This window comes from Periplaneta americana, chromosome 16 (genome assembly GCF_040183065.1).
Source record: "Periplaneta americana isolate PAMFEO1 chromosome 16, P.americana_PAMFEO1_priV1, whole genome shotgun sequence".
Lineage (NCBI taxonomy): Eukaryota > Metazoa > Arthropoda > Insecta > Blattodea > Blattidae > Periplaneta > Periplaneta americana.
Genome location: NC_091132.1, coordinates 45,998,618 through 46,022,312, shown reverse-complemented (window position 1 = coordinate 46,022,312; position 23,695 = coordinate 45,998,618). Strand labels below are relative to the sequence as shown.

Here is a 23,695-nt window from a genome sequence, read left to right as displayed (position 1 = left end):
GGTCGTTACAAATAGCTAAATGATCTTCACCAACTAACAACTGATTGCCAGGAAAATGCGGGGCTATATTGGCAAAGGAATGAAGATCATGTGAGGATTCCAAGACGGAATTGTGAGACATATAAGGAAAATTAAACAGAATAGATATATGTAGCAGAGAAAGACTCCATACTGGAAGTAAAAGTCAACGTATGTGTGGATTTAGCTGTTTGTAATGACTCTGACGAGTAGGATACCCTTCTGACTCCAGTCTTCGAAAAGTGACTTACTTCATTCATACCAGCAATGGGGAAAGGCCAATCTCCATCTCTCCTGAACAGTCCACCTTTGTTTTCTCTCAATGGCTGCGTTCAGCCGGGACAGCGCTGAGGTAGTGCTGAAATAGCGACAGCACTGAACGCCTTGCTGGCCGACAGCGCTGAAATAGCAGGCGCCATTTTTTGTAGCAAAATTTTTTTCGCTGCAAGCCTGCTGCTAGCCAGCGAAAGTGGAGGGGATAGGCAACAACCAATGGTATCATATATTCCGGAGTAGACGGAACAATAGCAGCATGTTTCTTTGTAAATACAGCGGACATTTTGCAATGGTCATTCAGGGACTCACAGCTGCTGTAACTCAGCAAAAATGAATAGCTGAATTAGTGCTGTCCCGGCTGAACGCAGCCAATTAGATCACTGACAACATACTTGAGCACTCATTTGTTTGTGAACAGGTTCCAAGCAGCCCAGCAATGTCACGGCCTCCTCGAGCTCTCACTGTGACGACCAGCAGTGGTTGCAGTTCCATGGTAACCACTCTAGATCCAACTACGTCTCCTTTCAGGTAAATAATGATAATTTTCGTAACTGTTCACAGATATTTTGAAGAATTCATAGTTCAATCATATGAAGTTATACTTTGTGTGTCGACAATGGTAGCTGTAATTTTGAACAGTTTTTATATTTTTTTCAAAACCATTTTCATAATAAAAAATTACTTTTCATGACGAGATGCTTTGAAATCCTCATTTCTTTCATATCAATATATCTCGATACAGAAGCATTTCTGGACACTACTTTATTACGAAAAAAATGCTTCACTATGTGTTCTCTATCATAATATATGAAAATTAGTAATAGTTATTCAGAATATTGTAGACATACAAGTGGTATATCAAGTGTATTTTTTGTGAAACAATGGAAACGAATTCATTTTTGCATTTTGAATTATAGTACTGTTTGTTAAATAACTATATCTTTTATTTTCACAGATTCCATCGATCGCTTCGGAAACAGCTGTGTTTGTGCTTAGATCCACCAAATGCCCGAGGAAATGACTGGAGAATGTTGGCACAAAGACTCAATGTTGACAGGTGAGTAAATTAATTTTGGTTACCTGTTTTAATTTAGACAGGAGATCGGAATAAATGCTTTTGCTGCCATTTTTGCAATATGTAATAAAAACTTTCATCCATAATAGAAGATTGATATAAGTCTTGCTTAAATTTGACTACAAGTAGTAATATGAACTATGATTCATACTTCTACTCTTCAGTGCAGGAATGAGCATTTAGTGGTTTGCGAACCACAAGTACTTCAAAACTTCCCTCCAAGTTTCAACGACCATATAAAATCATAGTAATCACGTTTCACAGTGGCATAAAAAATAGTAGAAATGAATGCTCAACATCGTTATTTAAGCCACGATGACGTTTAGAACAATTGGTATAATTGAAAATGGTGGAACACAAGCTGACGCGGTGAGGGCTCTGAATACTGGAAGAGGTGTAATATTGAGAATGTGGAGTCGATGTCTTGAATTTGGTAGTCCAGAAGAACAACATCCAGGTAAACCGAGAGTTACAACTGCCGCACAAGACAGATTTCTGTGCTTGAGAGTCTTGAGAGAAAGGACTTCAACTGCAAGCATGTTCAGAAGTGCAGACCATTAGGAACACATTGCACGAGAGATGTCTTAATGCCCGTTGCCCATTGAGATTGCAGCTATTCGACGTGAAAATCGAGAACCTCGTGTTTTGTATGTCGGCAACATGAAGATTGGACAGATGATCAATGGATCAGGTTCTCTTTACTGATGAATTACGGTTTGGTCTGCATCCAGATTCCAGAAGAATACGCATATGGAGATAACCAGGTCAAGCAGAAAGATTAAAATATGTACAGAAGGTTCATAAATTCCAAGGAGCTTCTATCATGATATGGAGAGGAATAATGGCACACAAGAGGACTGACCTCGTTTTAGTTGAAGGAACACTAGGAACAAATCATTATAGTCAAGAGATATTGCAGCCTGTAATCTTTCCCATCGCTGAAGAAATTGATCCTGAATTCCTTCTAATGCACGACAATGCCACTGTACAAAGAACAACACAGTGATTAGGAAGACACAATATTCAAGTTCTAGGGTGGCCTGCTCAGTCCTCAGATCTTAATCCAATTGAGAATTTGTGGGATAACGTTCAAAACAGAATTCTAGAGGACATTAAAAACATTGAGACTGTCGATCAGCTGTTTTTTTTAGTAGGTTATTTTACGACGCTTTATCAACAGCTTAGGTTATTTAGCGTCTGAATGAGATGAAGGTGATAATGCCGGTGAAATGAGTCCGGGGTCCAGTACCGAAAGTTACCCAGCATTTGCTCGTATTGGGTTGAGGGAAAACCCCGGAAAAAACCTCAACCAGGTAACTTGTCCCGACCGGGAATCGAACCCGGGCCACCTGGTTTCGCGGCTAGACGTGCTAACCGTTACTCCACAGGTGTGGACTCGATCAGCTGTTCGCACATCTCCAAATTCACTGGCAAAACATTGGTTAAGATGAAATCTTTCATCTCATAATATGAGAAATTGAACATTATGAAATATACAGACACACGAAAACACACCCCAACGATATTCTCAACACACAACTCAATTTCAAAACACATACACTCTTTGACTCTACACTAAGAACGCACCCTCACAGGAAACAAGAGGTGCCAAGACCAACAATGACCAGTTCTGAAGATGACCCAAAATAGGTCGAAACATGTTAACAAGGTACGTTAAAATTTAACACAAGAAAGTTCTTATCATACATATTCCGAATTGATACAGTGTTGTTTTCCAATTCCGGGCATCTGACAACAAATTCACTTGACCTCCCGCACTCCAATATTTTTCAAAAATGGCAAGTTGTAGCCGATTTAAGTGAACACCATATTTTAATGTTTTGGTGGCTACTTCATTCACACACAACCCCCAGAATGTCTGGAGGACCACACCTGCTGTTGGTCGACAGGTCCACTGGACCTAGTTGGGAGATCTTGTTGATCACTAACTTCCCCTCCTTAACCCACTGGAGGACGATTTTAGTGCCGTAGCAGGTCAGCACTAGGAAGAGAAAAGTAAGAAGAGTAGGAAGGAAAGTGAAATGAACCCCTAGGCCTCGAATGCTCTAATACTGTTGGGGTCGAAGAAAGTAAGAGTTCAGTCAGAGGACTGGATAGGAAAGGGTAAAGAGAGAATTAGGTATTGAATAGAGGAAAATTATACCAAATTCGGTCATTAACTCATCAAGCTGACCAGTGCTAATTGATGAGTAGCCCCTCCCTTTAGTTCAGCTTGTATAATTATGCTTACTAACAGCTGCACCACGGGAAGGTAGGGATGGGACATTGGGTATTTGTCCAGGTTGGTTCCTTAAAGCCTTCAGTGGGAAGGATTAATGGCTCTCCCCCCTGTATTCGACAAATACCGTTTTGCAACCAAGTGATACAGTGTTAAAAGTTGTGTAATCAAGATGTATACATAATAATACTTGCATGTCATGTAGTATGTTTCTTCATTGAGAATTAAATGAAAAATACTGTGTTCCTTAGACAATTTTGATGTGTGTATAAGACGCACAAACTGTACACTTATCACACTTGAACTTGGCTCTGATACATGTAAGTTACTGCTAATCCAAACGCCATTTAACACTGTTAATAATTGAAATATCTGTGAGGGAAGAAATGGCATGCACTATCACCTTAGGAGTTACGGGCAGGAGGAAAATCGGGCAATGTTGCCAACATCATTTCAAATAAGTTGTGCACACGTATGTTTTACTTGTATATTTCGGAGAACAAATGTGCGGGGTATTCGAGAAAATATGGTCGTTCTGGGTCAAAAATAATTATACTGCCCAAAATTTGAAGATCTTACTATATGCCAGAGAGTTTTAGTTATTTTTTACTTAACATTGTTGCTTGTACTAGGTACATCAACTACTTCGCAACGAAAGCCAGTCCAACAGAACACATCCTGGACTTGTGGGAGGCTAGGCACAGGGACGCCACAGCTGTGACGGACCTCCTCAACATTCTGAGGGTCATGGGGCGCTCTGATGCCGCCTCTTTGCTTGAGAAGGAGCTGGGCCCTTGGATCTAACGAGTGCCCACTCCAACCAGTGGACCAATGCTTCATCCTTGTGTACATATGCATTTAAAGACAAGACAGCTGTCTTGATGTAGCTTAAACTTGTAGTGTTGGATAGTGCCACTAGGAAGGACTGCATGATGTTAGTGAGAAAGTGGTGGTGCTGTGTGGACTGCAGAAAGCCGACTCCTGCTTATTGGTTGAAGAAAGTCTGCAGGTTACAGAATAGGATTTACGGTGAGTGTTTAGATTCAAACTATAGTGTTTTGTAGGATAAAATGTGATTATCCCAAGAACTAGTTAAAACGAGATTCAGTGCTCATTACAAAGATATAGATGTGGTGCTAAACTCTATCTTACTGTACAAATGAGAGACTTTTGCCTTACTTAGATGGTACTGGCAAATTATTGTGTACTAAGAATTGTAACTTTGTTTTGAGATAGTGCAGTATGCATTATTTATACAGCCTGTTATGAGCACTGACAGCAAATGTCGAGTTAAAAACGTAAGTCTGGAGACTTGTACAGAGTGTTTTTAAGCAATGTTCCATCATTGCCAGATCCCATATGGTGGGCAACAGTGATCACTGCTGGGCAGAAAGTTGAATGAATTCATGGTACAATTATTTTATTCTTCACTATGAGTTTAAATTCTTTGTATGATTACATTCACAATGTAAATTTAAATGTAATAATAACATAAAATTTACTTAGTCTTACGTTAAAAAGTGTAAAATTGTTAAAAAAAGGCATATACCTTCGACAGACGGGCCGTTTCAACGCTATGTCACGTCATCACCACTCAAGAGTGGTTCAAGAGACATGAAGATGACGTGACATAGCATTGAAACGGGCCGTCTGTCGAAGGTATATGCCTTTTTTAACAATTTTACACTTTTTAACGTAAGACTAAGTAAATTTTATGGTTTTAACAAAGTGTTAACGAGAACTTTAATCAATTAATAGTAACAGTCTGATATGAGGAGAAAGATGGGAAAGAATATTTCAAAATTTAGAATGAGAAACATTAGTACATTGGGCTGCAAAAGAAATGCCTAATCCATTTTGAATCTTGCGTACACTACTTTTAATACTTGAATATAAGTAATTGATTAACTAGCGGACTTACTCGTGTTAATTATGTAAGTCTGTGCGGCTTACAGCTCTCTATTAGGCCCTGAGGATGGTGTGATGAAGCACCGAAACAGCTGTAAGCCGCACAGACTTACATAATTAACACGAGTAAGTCCGCTAGTTAATCAATTACTTAGAAATGCCTAGTCGAAGTTTCTATCGATTTGGAATATTATCTTGTTACGAGAACTTTGCTTAGGAAACAATAAAAATAGAGATACACAGAAAGCATTGCAATAAAATAATTATAAGTTCTGTCTCTAAGTTTGAGTTGCCGCCAGAACATACCGGTATTAGATTGGTATACCTGCGGCTTGGCGCACACCAGAGTGGCATTACACTTCCAGCTCCCACATGCATGCAGTTCACGACCAGATGCCACTTAGTTAAGATGGAGTGAGGAATGAAGGAGAATGACATCGCAGTAATTGTGCTACACAAATGTAACAAGACTCCAGTAGAGATTTTCAGTGGCGTAGCATGAAATTTTGAGCAGGGGAAGCTAACTCAAGTTGTCTTTCATGCAATATGAGAAAACGTATTACAAAAATACAGTCTTAAAATAAATAGTAGTCAATTTCAAGTCAGCAGTCGAAGATTGGTCGAAACATCGTAAGTAACACCAATACGGCATGACCTCAAATGATAGGTAGTAAAATATGATTTCACGGTTTACACATATCTCTTAACAAATAGACACATAAACGTATAACATTAGCTCACTCCCTGTCATAATTAGAGAAATCACAATATTAACGGTCAGTAGATACAGTATTAATATCATTACTTAAGTATGCGTCTGTCTTTTGGTTGTGTCCTTCATTGACAGCAAGCGAGTCGGTCATTTGTTTTTTAAATCACACTTTTGTTCGTAAGTCAGTCTTGATAATACAATTGTCCTAAAAAAATTCAAGTAAATTAGTGTCAGGAACTGTTATTTCGCTCATTATTTATTATATCAGCCACAGTACACACTAACACTTCAACTGAACACAACTGACGAAAAGGGATAACTCGGAATCTACTTATTTTAAATGTTAAAGCTATCTTCTTGGCTTCTTGCGAGCCTTGCGAGCCTGAGGGTAGTTTAGTTAGAAAGGGATGGAAAATCTGCGGGGTGGATTACACAGAAGAAACCAGTCTGCTTGGAAGCTGGTGTGTGCAGGCTTCTTGTTTACTGCTGCATCAGAAATCATCCTGAGCTGCCGCATCACAATATTTAACGCGTAAATATAAATTCTATTAAAATTAATAAATAATTTTCTCCATAAACTGCAGGTTTATTATGAAATTATTATTAACTGGGGAAGCTAAGCTTTTTAGCTTACATTGACGCTACGCCACTGGAGATTTTCAACTTGTTGCGACCGCTGCAAATAACAAAGAAATTTGTGTATTGATGTATCAAATGATACACAAATACTTCCTCTTGTGATAACAGAGGTAGAAGCTGTCGGTCATGCAGATCATCAAAGCAGCCATCAAAGCTGTCACTGAGAGAATTCGGAGAAATCCGCTCCGCACGCAAAAAATAATGGCACGGAAATGAACATCATGCCGCAAATGATGTCACACATAATAAAAGAAAACCTTGGACTTTCAGCATACCGAAGAAGCATGGGACAGTGACTGACAACAGCTTCAAGGCAAATAAGAGTCACAAGAGCCAAGAGACTACTGGAGCAGCACGTGAATGGCAGTCACTGCCAAATTCTCTTTACAGATGAAAAAATTTCACCACGGAAGAAAAACTAAACCACCAGAATGATCGAGTGTACACTCACACCTCTCAGGAAGCTGCTGCGAAATGTCCTAAAGTGGAAAGAGGTCACCATCCAGCATCCGTGATGGTTTGGTGGGGGTGGCATTTCTGCTAACAGGAGGTGAAAACAGATGCCACCAACTACCAAATCATTATTCTGGAAAAGGTTGTGTAGCTCCTGAACACCACTTTGTTCGCTTTTGTACTTGTAGGTACTTTTAAGAATGGTGAAATGCAGATAGATTTGTCTTGTGCTTTGATTAATTTTGGATCCTCCATTTCCACGTCATTCCTGCCTTGTGAGTGGCTGAATTATTTCTTTTATGTAAACTTAAAATTATAAATTTTGATGTTAGCGAGCTTGTAACTTTATATCTATGAAGTTGGTTCTTTGCAAACATACTGTGAATGAGCCTTATTGTGATAGAATTTGATCATCAAGAACCAAATATACTGCGAGTCCATTCAACCTTCTGCACAACAATGATGCATCATTTCCCATAGAGCAAGATTTGCAACGTAAGAAACGCTATGTATATTTGCGGAGAAAACGTGCACATAACTTTACATAAGGGTGACCATAATCTTTGGAACTAAGATTGTGAGGAAGACGTTTTCTGTTCCCTGTTTGAAACTTAGTTTCTAGAATAATTTGTTTTAAATGTAATGTGTTGTAGTCTTTCAAATCTTGAAACACATTATAAAGATAATTAACAACAGTTAATTCACATGTTGCTTAAAATCAATAACCAACTAAATCAAAAGTAATTTAAATAAATTTGTTGTTTTAAATTGACACTAATAGTTATAGTTTTATTACAATGGTGTTGTAGTGTAAATGAATCATATTGAATATTATATTTATACAACAGGATTGTAATATTTGAACAGGGTGTATGGTCACCCTACTTTAAGTGCGAAGATTTAAGACATCTAGGAGAATAATTCTCTGAGCTTCCATTGAGAAAAAGGAAGTTATTTGCGGAATTCCATGATAATAAAATGGAACAGACTACATGATTGTGAATATGTGAACAAGAATTATGTGGTGGTAACATTTGATTTCTATGATACATTTTATTTGTAAGAAAGAATGACATTTCTGTATTTTATTCCTACGATCATGATAATTTGCTTACTTTTTACTTTTTATGAATTGAATATCAGTGAATCTCAAAACATGACCAGATATTGTGTAATAATCTGGAGCTTGATGTAACATTAATTTATTGTTGTTTATTGGCTAATTTCTTTTCTTAATTAGCTATCAATTGTCTTAGTAATGGAAAGGAGAAGTATTCATTCGAAATTCATCATTGTAAACATAATGTTTTGTTACTTTTAGAAATGGGTCAGGTCATATCACAATTTCTCGATATTCGATACAGTACTCAATATCAATATCTGTTTTAGATCTTCGATACTCGATAGTGTGAGTACAACTTAGAGTGAAAATTCAAAACACAAACAACAAAAAATTTAAATACTTCAAAGAACATTGGAATTTTTTTTTTTTTTTTTTTTTTACACTTTCCTATTATGTTTCATATCTGCTGGTCACTTCTTATTTAAGAAACGGGTAAAGAATTCCTAGGTTTAAGTAAATTATTTTTCTGGGAATGCTTGGTTTAGAATCATAAAGAATTTTGATGGTGATTCCAGTTTTAGTCATACCAGGAGCCTATTTCACAAAGGTATGGTGTTGTACAATACAAATTACTGATGAAAGATGTTGTAAAGTATGGAGTTGTATCTGTCTGTTCCATGTAAGAATTATAATCTCTTATATTCATTCATTTAGTGTTCTGCCCAAGGATAGGTCTTTCACTACAAACCCAGCTTTCTCTAATATTTTCTGCCTTCCTCTTTGTTTCCTAATATGATCCATATATCTTAATATCATCTATCATCTGATATCTTCTTCTACCCCGAACTCTTCTCCCGTTCACCATTCCTTCCAGTGCATCCTTCAGTAGGCAGTTTCTTCTCAGCCAGTGATCCAACCAATTCCTTTTACTCTTCCTGATCAGTTTCAGCATAATTCTTTCTTCATCCACTCCAACACAGCTTCATTTCTTATTCTGTCTGCCCATTTCACATGTTCCATTCTTCTCCATATCCACATTAGTCTCTCATATATTACTAATGAATTTGCTATAAGTGACGTCATGTCAATAAACATACGTCAAAACACTAAACAGCTGTTTGTCATTGTATTTCATTCGTCAACTTAGGTTATTTTGTTTCTTTAATTGTAATGTGCGCTGACTGGAAAAAAAAAAGTGATACACTTCACATTTTTATAAAAATCTTAATTTATTACAATAAAACATATAGTTCCATTAAAATATTTATGATAATTTATGAAAACAACATATCTGATTATAAAAAATACGGTACCGGTACTGAAGCATTATTAGCAACATGCATGTAATTCACAATTTTCTGTAACTTTCGCAGATCTTGAAATTTTGGAATTACCTCGCATCATGATTTTGTCAATTTAAGGCCAATGAAAACAAAGTTAATGTTTACACTGCACCTTAAAAGCTTTTATTGTACTACCCTCAATAAAATCATAAAGATAGTACTTTGGAGATTAGGGTGCAATAAACTGCCCTAAAGATGGTCATATCCTCAATTTTTTTCACAAACAGTCCAGATGGATGTTCTAATATGTTAAACATCTTAAAAATGGGAAGAGGATTCTTTGGTTTTAATTATATAGAAAAAATGTAATTTATTTTAAGTGTATCGGTTTTTTTTAACTGGTCAGTGTATTTTAAGGTAGGTTATAAGTAGGGCTGAAAAAAAGAATTGGTTATAGGTTACGCTGCATTGTATTTAGAGCTGTGTGTTTACAAAATGCTTGTGTGCACGCACTAGTTAGTTACTGTAGCGGCTGCTTGTACAGTCCGCTCCATATGAATGAACTCATAATAGAATTTACATTTACAGGATTACTTATGTTTCAAATTAATTAACTCAGAACAAATATTAAATTTACAAAAAAACATCATTATAAAATTAAGTCAAACACAATTTCCCCATGTTCTGAATTCAGTCCCTTCTATTATCTATTCTTTATTGGATTTTTGTTTCGGCATTCTGATACCTCTCATCACTTAAGCAGGTCTACTATTAAGGAGAGTCGGATTCACTCTCTGCTCCTTCAGATAGTACAGACAACTGGCAATGCGACGCATTTTGTAAACAATGTATATAGAAATTATTTACTACCCTGATATCAGTACTTTTCTTCAGTCTTAGATATAAGCCTAGATCATATATGTAACAGATAGGTCGGCCTTATAGGTTTTGATATTAACAATATTTGTCAGGTTTACTATGCTGCCATCTAGTTGTAACATAAGGAGTCACGTCATAATTTCTATTTGAATTGCATTAGCAACTGTACTGCCATCTCATGTTCATTTACAGCGGACGGGTGGCGATCCTGGTGGTTGTTCTTTTCAAAGTGCTGCCAATTTTAACACAGCGATGAGTTATCTGTTACATATATGATCTAGGATATAAGCAAAGATTCGTAGATTCTATCACATTCATAACCTTGCAGTGTTATTTATTTTAGTATACTTCCTTATTATTATTATTATTATTATTATTATTATTATTATTATTATTATTATTATTATTATTATTATCATCATCATCATCATCATCATCATCATGATGTTCTTCTGCGATCCCTGCATAATGCTCCCTGATAGTTTCCCATATTAGCCAACAGATGCCACTAATAACGATCTTCACCCCCAGACTTAATTATTACGAAATTAGAAACACTACAAAATTATTGAAATGGTGTCAAAGGAGATGAAATTGCTTCTTTTGAAGGAAATAGAAGCAAGAAGAGGTATTCTATAGCACGTATTTATCAAAATATGTCTTAATATTATGAAATAAATACATTTAAATCGCATTAGTATATGCATGTATTAGTCTCCTTTCATTGGTAGAAAATCTTGAGAGTTCACTAGTAAGTTATAAATACTAGTACTTTTGTGGAACACAATCATGAAACTTCATTAGTAATTTGTAAATATGGAGTGATAAAGTACCGGTACTACTGTAGAAAAGTCTTTTGTGGAACAGAAACTGTAGTATTTTTTCTCCTTACTAGAGAATTTACTTGTAATGTACAACACCATACCATTGTGGAATAGACCCCTGGACATTTTAAGTTCATTCACACATCTTATACTTGGCTGGAACCATTCTGTGCAAAAGGTGGTAATACTAAGTCTTTGTCTATTTCCTTAGTAATTCCTCTTATGCACTGTTACTAAGAAATTTTTCCAACCCCCACAACTGGAACTATCGAAGTCTTGCTCTACCAAGGGTACTGTACTATTACAAAATGCTTTTGAATAGTGGAAAAAGAAAAAAAAAAAACATAACATTTCTGTAGAATGAGGAACAGATGAATATACCACATGATCCCATAAGCTTTGATATTGTGGAAGACTAATAAATCACTGAAACGAAAAGAGAAGAAAAGAGAGCTCTCTAAAAACTGGAACTATAAAAAAGTATAAAGTAATTTTCCCAAAATTATTGTTACTCCAAGTATTAAAGATATCGATGTATTGAGAACCCAACTCTAGTTATTTTCTTAAGCTTGATTCGAGCTTAGAGTATTGTAAGACTTAATTTTAAAAATTATTTTATGTATGCAGAGGTAATGTGGTATATGTACACTAACACAAAGATATGAAAGTATAGTAGAGCATCGATTATCTGAATACCGATCAAGCGAAACATTGGTTAACCGAAAGTGTTCCAGTCGGCAAATTTGAATTTGCGTACAGGCCATTAGAAAATTCGCTAGTGCTGTTTGTGAGATTTAGCGGAAAAAAAAAGAGTCTCAGCAAAAAAAAAAAAGTTTGGACCTCTTTCCTAAACTGTAGGCATACTTTAATGGCCATTTTGAATTTGTTAAACTAGTCGGTTTTTATGTGTTATTTGTAAGATGTATGATACAAAATATATACTGTATGTGCAGTTTTGTGTTTAATATCAGTGTTTCTGCTCCTATGCTCCTATGACACTGGTACAATTTGTTTTCGTAAATGATCGGTTATCCGAAAAATCAATTATCCAAACATCCTCCGTCCCCATTTGTTTCGGATAATTGATGCTGTACTGTACTGTCGCTACATTTTACATACAATTAGTATTATACATTTTGCTTTGATGCATTAGAAGCATATTTATTTTAGTTTCAAAACTTCAAGTAAAATTTAACCTTTAATTTGAATTTGATTTGTAAGCCTTGTTGATTTAATAAATGCGACAATAAACTTTTGAAAGGCATTCTTTTTACTTATCTCATTGTATTAATTCGACTTATCTGCCAAAGAAATGTAATACTGTATTATTATTCATGCTATCACGTATACTATTCAATTTTTTATTGTCTGTATATAGTAAAACTTCTTTTATACAGTTCACTCTTATGCGTTTTTGACACATTCTTTTCTCTCTCTCTCTCTCTCTCTCTGAGGTCCCGATAACATTCTTATACTTTCCATGTTAATTTATTTCGGATATACATGTTTATTCGTTTTTTACACTTACACTATCGTATTTTAAATCACATGAGATACAAAACGTCCTCTGTATGTCCTAAGTTAGTTTTGCTCGAAATTAGGTTTGCCGTGAATATTTTTTTTTTTAATTGCAGTGAAAATGTTTTTTTTTTTTTTTTTTTTTTTTTTTTTTTTTTTTTTTTTTTTTTTTTTTTACTAATGGTGGTACTTGACTTCCATCATTCACCCAGGCATCCCCATCTACTGGGCAACATGCCAAATATTGTAGTTCTTTCAGCTGCCAACAAAGGCGTTGTCCTTGGTACACTATAGGAGGCAAAGTATGTAGCACCAAATGACGATGATTAATGGAGTAATGGTGGAATGTTGGTATGGGAAACGGAAGTACCCCGTGAAAACCTATCGCCAAACACTGTCTTTGTCCACCACAAATTTCAGTTGTACTTGCCAGGATTTGAACCCAGGTTACCAACATTGAAAGCCGACGCTCTAGCCATTCGGCTAATGGTGCACTTGCCATGAAAATGTAAGAAAGCGAAAATACAGCATGTATTCATTGTTGAGATGTGGTACAGTTTGAAATTCGTAGAAATTCGAAGTTGCCCATACTTTCCTCCAACAATCTTGGGTCCTTTAATGATGCTGTTACTACTTTAGAAAGAGTGAAGTGTTCTGTAAGACATGATGTAACTGAACAAATTGTGGAACAATTGTCACAATTTGAGGACATGGCTTATTCCTTAGAAGCAAGCAGTCCAAAATAACCGATTTTTTGTAAAACAGTCACATGTTATTAAACGAAGGTAACACAGTAAGAACAAGATGTCAATTTCGTAAAATTTTCTGTATTGATGTTTGAAATGTAATGTATCAGCCAGCTTTGGCTCTAAGCTGTTAAGATTTCTACAAATTATCTTAAATTCTTCGGAATATGTATGGTAAGACTTTCCTGTGTTAAATTCACCTTAAATTTGACTTAAATTCTTCAAGAATATATGTTATAAATTTCAATACGAGACTCAAACACACCTTAACTATGAAGTTCTAAATTTCTCTTGTGAAAAATTTGACAAAATTGACTTAGCTCATTCTACCTGTAGTCTTCACATGCTATTTAAGATATTACTAACTGTCGTTTCAGTTATATGTTTTTCTCACTCTTGCGTTTTTTCTTCAGACCCCCATAAAAATTTATAAATGAAGTTTTTACTGTATTTTCTTTGTTAAGTTCTGTACATAAGCCATTTTACGCTCCTGTAGAAAATCGTTTGAGTGAATTTCATCCTAGTTTTGTTTGAAATTATCCGTGGCTTAAATGTTATACACCACGTTTTCATACTCGAGAAAATATTTATTGGATGTCCATTTTGCTTTCATATGAAAGACAGTTTTCTAAACAGTTAAGGAATTTGAACAATGATTGCATAATTTAAGATAACTTTACGTCTTATTTGAGCTACCATATTTTTTCATCGTAAATTCTCCTGACCTGGTAAATAGTATATTTTGTATAATTCGCTAGTGGGAGGCAAATTGAAACTTAAGCTCCTAAATAAAATGTTCGTCTTGGAGTTCTTTAACATCCTGCTTTAAGGGTGTCAAAATTATATTTTCAGCCATTTTGTCAAGTTTTATTCTTGATATATTTTCGTACTTCATTAACAGTTTATGTAATAAAGTAATATAATAAACTATAATATCAGAATTGAAAGTTACATTTGTTCGGATAACATTTTTGTCTATTCAAAGGACAAAACTAAAATTCTTTAAGTAATTTATTATCATAATAATTACACTGCTTTCTTAAATTGACTGAGCATATTGGGAATTAAATCAGTGGCTTTCCCAAAACACGCTATGAAATGTTTCATGTAAAACCATTTTTATCTCGAAAAGAAAATAAAAACGAGCAAAATAAAATTGTATTAAACTTTTTTGTTTGAAATATTTCAAAGAATAACCACCTGTAATTAATGACATTACTTACGATTCACTCTGTATTTCTGAATACTTACAGCCACAGCACTTTCAAAGGTCTGATGCTTTTAAATTATCCAGATGTTTCACATGTATAATTCTTCTTCATAAACCACATACGTATCTTCTACAGTTCCTTCAGTTCGAATTTTTATTCTAAATTCATTTGTGTACAGACTCCAATTTGGAAATACCTTTCATAAAATGAGAATAGATTTGTCATATTATAATTTATAAGTACACATAATAAATTTATATACTTATGCAGTGATTTTTTTTAGTCGGTTATTTAACGACGCTGTATCAACTACGAAGTTATTTAGCGTCGATGAGATTGGTGATAGTGAGATGATTCGCCATAGATTACCTGGCATTCACATTAAGGTTGGGGAAAACCTCGGAAAAAACCCAACCAGGTAATCAGCCCAAGCGGGGATCGAACCAGCGCCTGAGCATGACTTCAAATCGGCAGGCAAGCGCCTGAGCATGACTGAGCCACGCCAGTGGCTTACACAGTGAATATAACCTTATTACAAATATAATGAATGAATTTTTATGTAACTAATCCGTGTTGATTGTTATTGTTATTATTATAAAAATCATATAATGTTTCAAAATAAACATTTAAATTCTTAATTTAACTTTTTTCAGTATTTTTATAAAATATTCCAAGTGAAGGGTGGTAATAGTATGAAGAAATTTAGTGTTACATTACATATACCTCTGCATTCATTATGTTTGTGAAATTCTATAATTTGGAGCAAATTTGTAAGAAACAATGCTTGGTATCGAATTATTCTTCCTTCAGTGTTTCTATGTGAATTGTGTATAGTTATTTTTTTATGAAGAAAATGCATAATTTCAGAGTAAGTTATATATGTTTTGTTATATATTATATGATGAACACTTTTAAGAATTAATTGGGTAATACTTTTCATGTCAGGTGACCAGAAATTAATAATCAAACAAAACAACTACCAGTATACAAAGAATGACATAAATCTTAAGTAACTACATCCATATATTTCACTTATTTATCGAGTTATTAACTCAGTGTTTTAAATGAACGCTTCCATTTCATTATTTGTAAAGGATGACATTTTGTAGGCTGTATAATGAATTTATATAAATTTTAGTTAAAAATGAAGGACACCCCTTAAACTCAACTTGCTCCTGTCAGTACATATAGACATTTAGCAGTAATACAATGATCCTTCAACTGTAGATTGATAATATATTTACAGTTGGAAATGTAAATATATTTAACAATAATTATTTACGATACAAGTATTAACATGCATGTCATACACTATTGTGCAGACAGCCATTTGTCTGTGCCGATACAGAGACAATTCCTTCACTGCTGTAATCCTCCTCATTATAATAGTAAAACTTCATTATGTTGCTCAGTAGTAGAGCATTCGACTGCAGATTGAGACGTCCTGGTTCTGAACCTGGGTCCTTCCTATTTTTAATTGCATTTAATTCTTCATTATTTTATAAAATTGTTAATAAAATAATTCAGTTAATTTGTGTGTGTTTCTTAACCAAAACAGTCATTTTAAAAGTAGGGCTGCCATTGTTTGAATTGCCTCTATTGATCGGTTGCAATTGCTACCATGTGACATCTGGTGGGAAATAATTGATAATCGGCTTACAAAGTTGAAAGTCAGTTTTAAAAATATTTTTTGCTTGTTAGTATATTAGTCAATTTTTATCAAGCTTATATAGCAATGAAAGATCTACTAATTTTAGGAATGGCTATCTAAAAAATATTTTCTGACCTGAGTCAAATCCCTGTATAACAAAGCATGACATGAAAATTAAGTTTCCTGTAGATTATTTTTTTTTTTGTAAACCATAAAACTATTGGACATAAATGTAAAATACATTATGTTCAGTGTTATGATTTATATAAGATTACCTTGCTTTTACAGTTCAATATTGTATATTATCGCTGAAGTAATTGGTATCTTCCAACTGCTGGAAAATAACACTATTATTTACACTAGACCACTATGTTTCTTTTACTGGAAAAATATTTTTATAATATTAAGAAGTTTTTATTTTGTTAAAAATCAAATTATGGTACTGTACTTGTTAATTAATGCAGTTTATTTCTGCAAGAGGAGCATAATTTATTAACATAAATATTGTTTTCCGTTTTTAGAAATACAATAATAATAATAATAATAATAATAATAATAATAATAATAATAATAATAATAATAATAATGATAAAGTAAAAGGAGAAATTAATATTGGAGGTATTATGTAACAATAAAATTTGTCTTGATAGAATTTACTGTAAATCGAATCTGATGAGAGAGCTTATGAAGTAAAAGAATAATTTTCTGGTCACCTTAATTACTACCTAAATTTCAGTTTTTAAACTGTGATACAGTGTGTTTTTACAAAGTTACATTAATGCTTACAGAGTTTATTTCTGAGGTGATTCTGAGTAAAATTTTTAATATGACTTAAATACAAGTCCCATTTAAATAATTACAGAATTATACCAGTTTTCATTAAAAAGTATTGTAGTAAGTAAGATAGAATGCAAAATACCGGTACCAAAAAGTATTATTTGCAGAGTAATATTAAAAATGAGATAGCTGACATGCTTACAGTACATAACGTTTGCAGTTTGATAGTTCTTTGATAGTTTTATTTCATGTTGTACAATGTTTTCCCATTTTCCTGCGTTGCTATCAATTTATCCTCATTCTGCATTTGTTTCTGTCCTCCCAGTCTCTCTCAATCCTTTTTCTTTCATCAGTCTGTAAGTTCGAAGTAAGTTTAAACCTGCGTCTTTTCTTCTTCCTACATACGTAGTAGCCTACATTTTGCTCAGATTTTTTTTTTAAATTGTTTTGCATTACAAGCGCATAGAATATTAATCATGAATGGTAAGTTATTGTCTCTTAGAGTTTGTTCTGCATGCACAAAGCGATATTTACAACATAATGTATTTTATTAAATGTCATTCACTTTGTGCTTTGACCATAATCGCTTAAATAGTTTATCAGACCTTGAAATATAATCGGGCTGATCAGTTTATCACAGAAAGTGCCCTCATTGCATAGATTAGCTCCATTTAATAAGATGTGTAAATGCAAAGTTTGTTTTTATATCATGATATTTACAAAACTGTTAATAGGTGCCAAAACTAAGAATCAGAACCTTGTTCATAAATTATTTTATGCTCGACCATGCCGAAATGTAGTAATTATTCACCTGGTAGCAGTCCTTTAATGCATGTCATTAAAGTACACCTACTCATTAAAGTACAGGTGTTCAGCCAATGACAACTCAGCATACAGGTGTTCAGCCAATGACAAGTCAGCTTTGTACCGTTATAAAACCGCAAGTATCGATTATTCTCGGATATGCAATCGAAAGAGAATTAGCGAAAAGTCACGGAGGCTGGAAATCCAATACTGTCGCAGAAGGTTATGTTCTGTTACTATTGTATAATAATAAGCGTTAATTGTAAATAATATTCAAATAAATTCAATTTGTCATCTCGTTTTCAATATCGAATTCAATAACCAAGGTTATATCAAGTTTAACGGGATTACATCAAGGTCAATGACATTATTGTTCCTCGGGAAAAATCAATACTTTCGCGTCTGCGCACATCTCACAATTCACGACCTAGAACAAGGTCACTTCCGATCTTGTCAGATACAAATAAAATGTATACATCTGAATAATTTCAAGTTAAAAATATGGTCGAGCATAAAAGTCGTATGAAACTTGCCTATAATGGTAATTAAGAAGCTCGTATGAAAATTATGAAACTCGCTTGCGCTTGTTTCATAAACATCCATACTCGCTTCTTAATTACTGTTATAGGCTCGTTGCATAATGTACTAATTATTATTATTATTATTATTATTATTATTATTATTATTATTATTATTATTATTATTATCTTTTTTTTTTTCAAAATAACTTCAGCATTAAGCTTCCTAAATATCGTTGTAACTTTGTAAATTACTTCTGTATACAAAGAAATAGACTATGATAGAGTGGCATACCGGTAACTTAAAAAAATGCAATTGTACAATTGTTAAATTTTTGTATTTGTAAGACAGTAATACATGTAGTTTTTTATGATTATGTTCTTTATTTTTTATATCATGTCTTACAAATCTTCTATAGTGAAGACTTTGTTGCTTCATTCATGAAAATGTAATAAAAAAATTATTTTTTTCATTTCGTGTACCGGTATGGGTTAACTCACTCTGTCATTAAACTATACATTTAAGAGTGGTACATAAAATCCTTTCTGCTTTATAATTTCAGAAAAAGAGAGAAATGTGTTGTTCAGCTGTCTTGTTTAGAGAACATAAACGATAAATTGAAATTATTTTTGTAAAATTAAAACATAACCTTAACATGGCCACTATATGAGCAAGTACAGAACTGTGTAATCTGTTATAGAGATCACTTGTGTCATTGATTGTGAAACTGTTATTAGACTTTGAAATAGAAAGAAAGAGCAGTTATTCTCAAACTTTTGTGGTCCGCGAGTTCATTGTGATGCCATGAAGAAAGATCCCATGCACCATTTAGCCTTGCCTATACTGCCTCAACAAACTGAGTGGTAATTACAACACAGCTTTGTCAGTACATCGTATGTATGCTTTAATGCGTTGTTTGAGATAGACAGCTTCAGTCTTTGTATTTTCACGGAATGTTAATGTTGATGTCGCACACAATTTGGTGTTAGTTTTAATTTCTTCCAGATCCCAACCCTCTGTTGTGTATCCTCTTTTCATCACATGCTAACCGACATTTCATGGGACTTCACACAGAGAATTACTTGTGGACAAAAATTTGAGAATTGCTGATCAAGAATAAACATTTTTTACACATCTATCGGGGAAAGAAAATTAGTATATAGCATATATTGTGGTGTGATGTGTAGTTGTGTATATATATTTTCGTAACAAAAAAAAAACAGTATAACGGTACCTATGTGAAAACTGTCCTACAGCATTATTGTAAACACTATTGCAGCTTAAATTGTTATTCATTTATATACAGTATATAAAATTTTCAATAACATAAAATTGAAAGGAATTTCAGTTGCTTTTATGTCACTTGTTAGATCGTTGCACATTTAGATATGTTTTCTTTTTTTTTTTTTCTGTTTCTTTATACCTATTAATAAACATAAAGTATTTAGGTCAAGTTTTTGTGTTGATTTTATATAATAATGTAATAAGAAAGTCAATTATAGAACCTGTAGTTATATAAAAAAAAAGGTAGACATCTGAAAAAGAAAAGATAATAAGATGTGTTTGTACAGAATTTCTACATCAGAAACAAAATATTTTGAATGTAAAGTACGTATTGTTTGTGTAATAGAAGAAAGCCTCATGATTGTATTAGACGTATGAGTGCAGTGCGTCGTACACATCCCACACAAATATAAAGATAACAATGTATATAAGATGTTGGTGTAATGAAGGGTTACAAGAATTAGTTAAGCCAGAGGATATGATTTCTTGCTGTTTTGGGGCCTAAAGACGTAACATCCGTGCACTGTAGCAGGCTCTTATTTAATAATGCTTTTTATTATTGGAGAATCTTACACTTTTTAAATATAATTTATCAGTGGTAGAAATTATAGTTTCATCTTGGATGAACTTGTTAATAGTTTAATGGGGAGGGGAAGCTGCTAAGAATACAAAGTCTTTTGGGTATACTATTCAGTAATGAAGTCAAATTAACTTGCAGTTACATTAGGTTTCAGCATGTTGCCCATTGTTATACATACCATGGATTGGAATAAAAATGCAGAGATAGTACAATGTTGCATTTTTTTAATGTTTCTATTTCCTTCCTGTGTCTGATTGTGAGAATGGTACAGGTACATTGTCTTTAAAGAATTAGATGTATATTTTATTGGGTCATAATTTTTCCTTAGCAATTTCTTCACAGCTTTTCTTATCAATGTGCGTGGTCTAATATTGGTTATGCTTTGGTATTATTTATTTACTTTTAAATATGTGCTACAACAGAGCTAGGCTCCAATTTTATTATGCTACAGACAATGGAATTCACAATACAACGGAATAAACAAGATACAATAAACGAAGACGAATAAATTAAATGAAAATATATTAAAATATAGTAATATAAATTAAAATAAATGAAATAAAATTACATTAAATAAAAATAAATTAAATGAAATTACATTAAAATCATAATCTTCATCTTACGATGTTTGGTGATGTATACACGTCCGTTGATGTGACATATTAATGAATTTAAATACTATTATAGTCACAATCATGCCATGGTATGAAAGAAACAGGAAGTCGAAGGTTCGATTCCCGCTCGAGGTTGTGAAATTTTTCTTTCATACCATGGCATGATTGTGACTATAATAGTATTTAAATACATTAAAATCAATTACAATAATATAAAGTAATATAAATTACATTAAATTAAAATAAATCAAAATGTATTATTTTTATTTTTACTATCTGACCTTCCAAGGCTTGCCTATAGACACAGAATAACACACAATTTACAATAATGGTTGTACATGAATGGGCACATGAAAAAAAATATATAGATAAAAATTTAAGATAAAAATACAGATTTTCAATCACAAATATATAATTAAACAATTATGTGGAGTGTTTACCATATATGATTTTTTAAAATGGAAACTGAGTATTTAATCACAGTCTACTATATACAGTCGCGAAGCTCAATATGTAGTAAAAATGCAAACATGGGTAGTTGCCCACCACTAGGATCGCTACTATCGCCTCATCATCTCAGATCTCTCTCCTAGCAGCCGACAAAATATGTTATACTTTCGTTGTCGTGTTCTTTTGGAAAAATTAACACCTTCCTTCCATTATTGAAATATTAAATGCATAAAGTTAATTTATTATTTTAATGAAGTATATTAAATTCCACCATAAACTCGAAGATACCTGCAAGAAATAAGTTAATATAATTTTTGTTTGTTCAAAACGAACTGAAATTTACTATAATAGCTTCACTCATTCAAGATTATAGCGATAATTAACTATGAAACCAGTAAATATTAATTTGCATTTCTCTTTACAACAATAATAATGGAAATATGAATTAATGGAGTAACTTACGTGTACCGGTACTTGTAGTGTAGGCTTACGTAGTTAACAAAGTGGGATGAGGTTAAGCAATAATAATCACACCAGAATTGAAAATAAAACGTGATCAGTAAATTTTATTGTAACAGACTTTTTCTACGTCTCTAGAAAGCAACAAATAAAAATAACAACAAAATTAACAGCTATAATTAAAAACATATCCTTTGAAGAAAAAAGTAGGCCTAAGCAATAATAATCCCACCAGAATTGAAAATAAAACGTGATCAATAAATGTCATTAAAACAAACTTAATTTTTCTACGTCTTTACTAAATAACACATAAAAATAATAACAAAATTAATAGCTACAATTAAAAATATATCCTCTGAAAAAAAAAGTAGACCTAACCTTTATTTCTCTGGAAATTTAACAGCCTAAGTGACAGAACTTTAACCGGTATCTAATGTCCTTTCGGTTAGACTGAAACGTTTCATTGTGAAATTTAAGGATTATAATGTATTCTAACAGTGACAAAGAACTTCAAATTAACAGTTTTGTTTCTGCACAGCATTCTTGTGGAAACCCAGGAACCTTTCTGAATCTTTCGGAAATCGGAAAAAGGATAACTGGCCTCTTTCTCTTACTGTTGCTACAATTTATAGCACTACAAACGTCTCCTCCTTGTTCCATATTATTATTCCAATTATTATATTTTAGCCATTAACATTTTCATTATAACCAATAACGAACATTTCACAAGCATCAATGTGAAATACGCAACGAGCTAGCACTCGATAGAAATACGACACAGTCCAAAGTCGACCATGGACAGTCTATTATTTCTAGTTGCTAACCGCTTGGAGCGCTTTATCACGAGATTTGCAAAAAAACACCTCAAGCTTCGCGACTGTATATAGTAGACTGTGATTTAATTATGTTTTGGACAATTTCGTCTTGAATATCTTTGCCTAATTTATATTTTCCTTTCCACATCACAAAAAATTTAGGAACTGTTCCTCGGGACCCCAACAGCAGACCTGTCACTGTGTATTCTGGACGTTGTATTTGTTGCGGAAGTAAGGTATTGTTGACTAGTATATTTCTTTTTTTCTCTTTATCAACATCCATAGGTTGTGCTTTGGACTGTTCAAAGCGTATTGTAGGGGTCGATGATCTCTGCTACAGATTTTTTCCTATTGATGGCGATGATGTCAATCCTCTGTACACTCTCTTGATCAGTCAAACAATGAACTACTTCGTAAACTTCCAAACCTTTGTTTCGGAGAGCAGCAGAATGATGTTGTGTCATTTTATTCTTATTTCTCCCTGAGGACACCTCCCAAGCACATGAGGTAGGGATTCAAACTCACTACATGTCTGCAGTGGGATGTGCCTGTGGAATATCCTGGAAGACCTCGAACTGGCGCTACCATGGCTGTCATTTTTATCATATCTCTCCACTTTGAACTGGAAAGACCTTGCTTTTTAATAATCCAAGCATTGGCAGATGGTACTTCTGAAAATAATTGAACACCTTTTCCTTTATGAGGGTATGAACACCACTCATTATATTCATTCTCCTTGAGATGTTGTCTTATTTGACGAACATTCAAATTCTTCATAGACTAGTTTTCAGTTCATTAAGACAGTGATTTTCGATGTTTCTAAAATCTCTAATTACATTGACATGAGTATCACACGAATATTCTAATGATTTGTTGATGTTTAACTGTTGTAGATAGG

At 33.5% G+C, this 23,695-nt stretch overlaps 1 protein-coding gene across 2 annotated transcripts in view; it reads left to right on the top strand.

Moving 5' to 3' along the window:
* The window catches only part of LOC138716215 (netrin receptor UNC5C-like), a 901,985-nt gene extending 896,891 nt beyond the window's left edge, over positions 1-5,094 (top strand). For both annotated transcript variants that reach the window (XM_069849052.1, XM_069849051.1), the window contains 3 exons: positions 713-822; positions 1,250-1,351; positions 4,241-5,094. In XM_069849052.1, the coding sequence (XP_069705153.1) occupies positions 713-822; positions 1,250-1,351; positions 4,241-4,412 (384 nt within the window). In that variant the 3' untranslated portion in view covers positions 4,413-5,094. The remainder of the gene's footprint in view (positions 1-712; positions 823-1,249; positions 1,352-4,240) is intronic.
* The last annotated feature ends 18,601 nt before the right edge of the window (positions 5,095-23,695 follow it).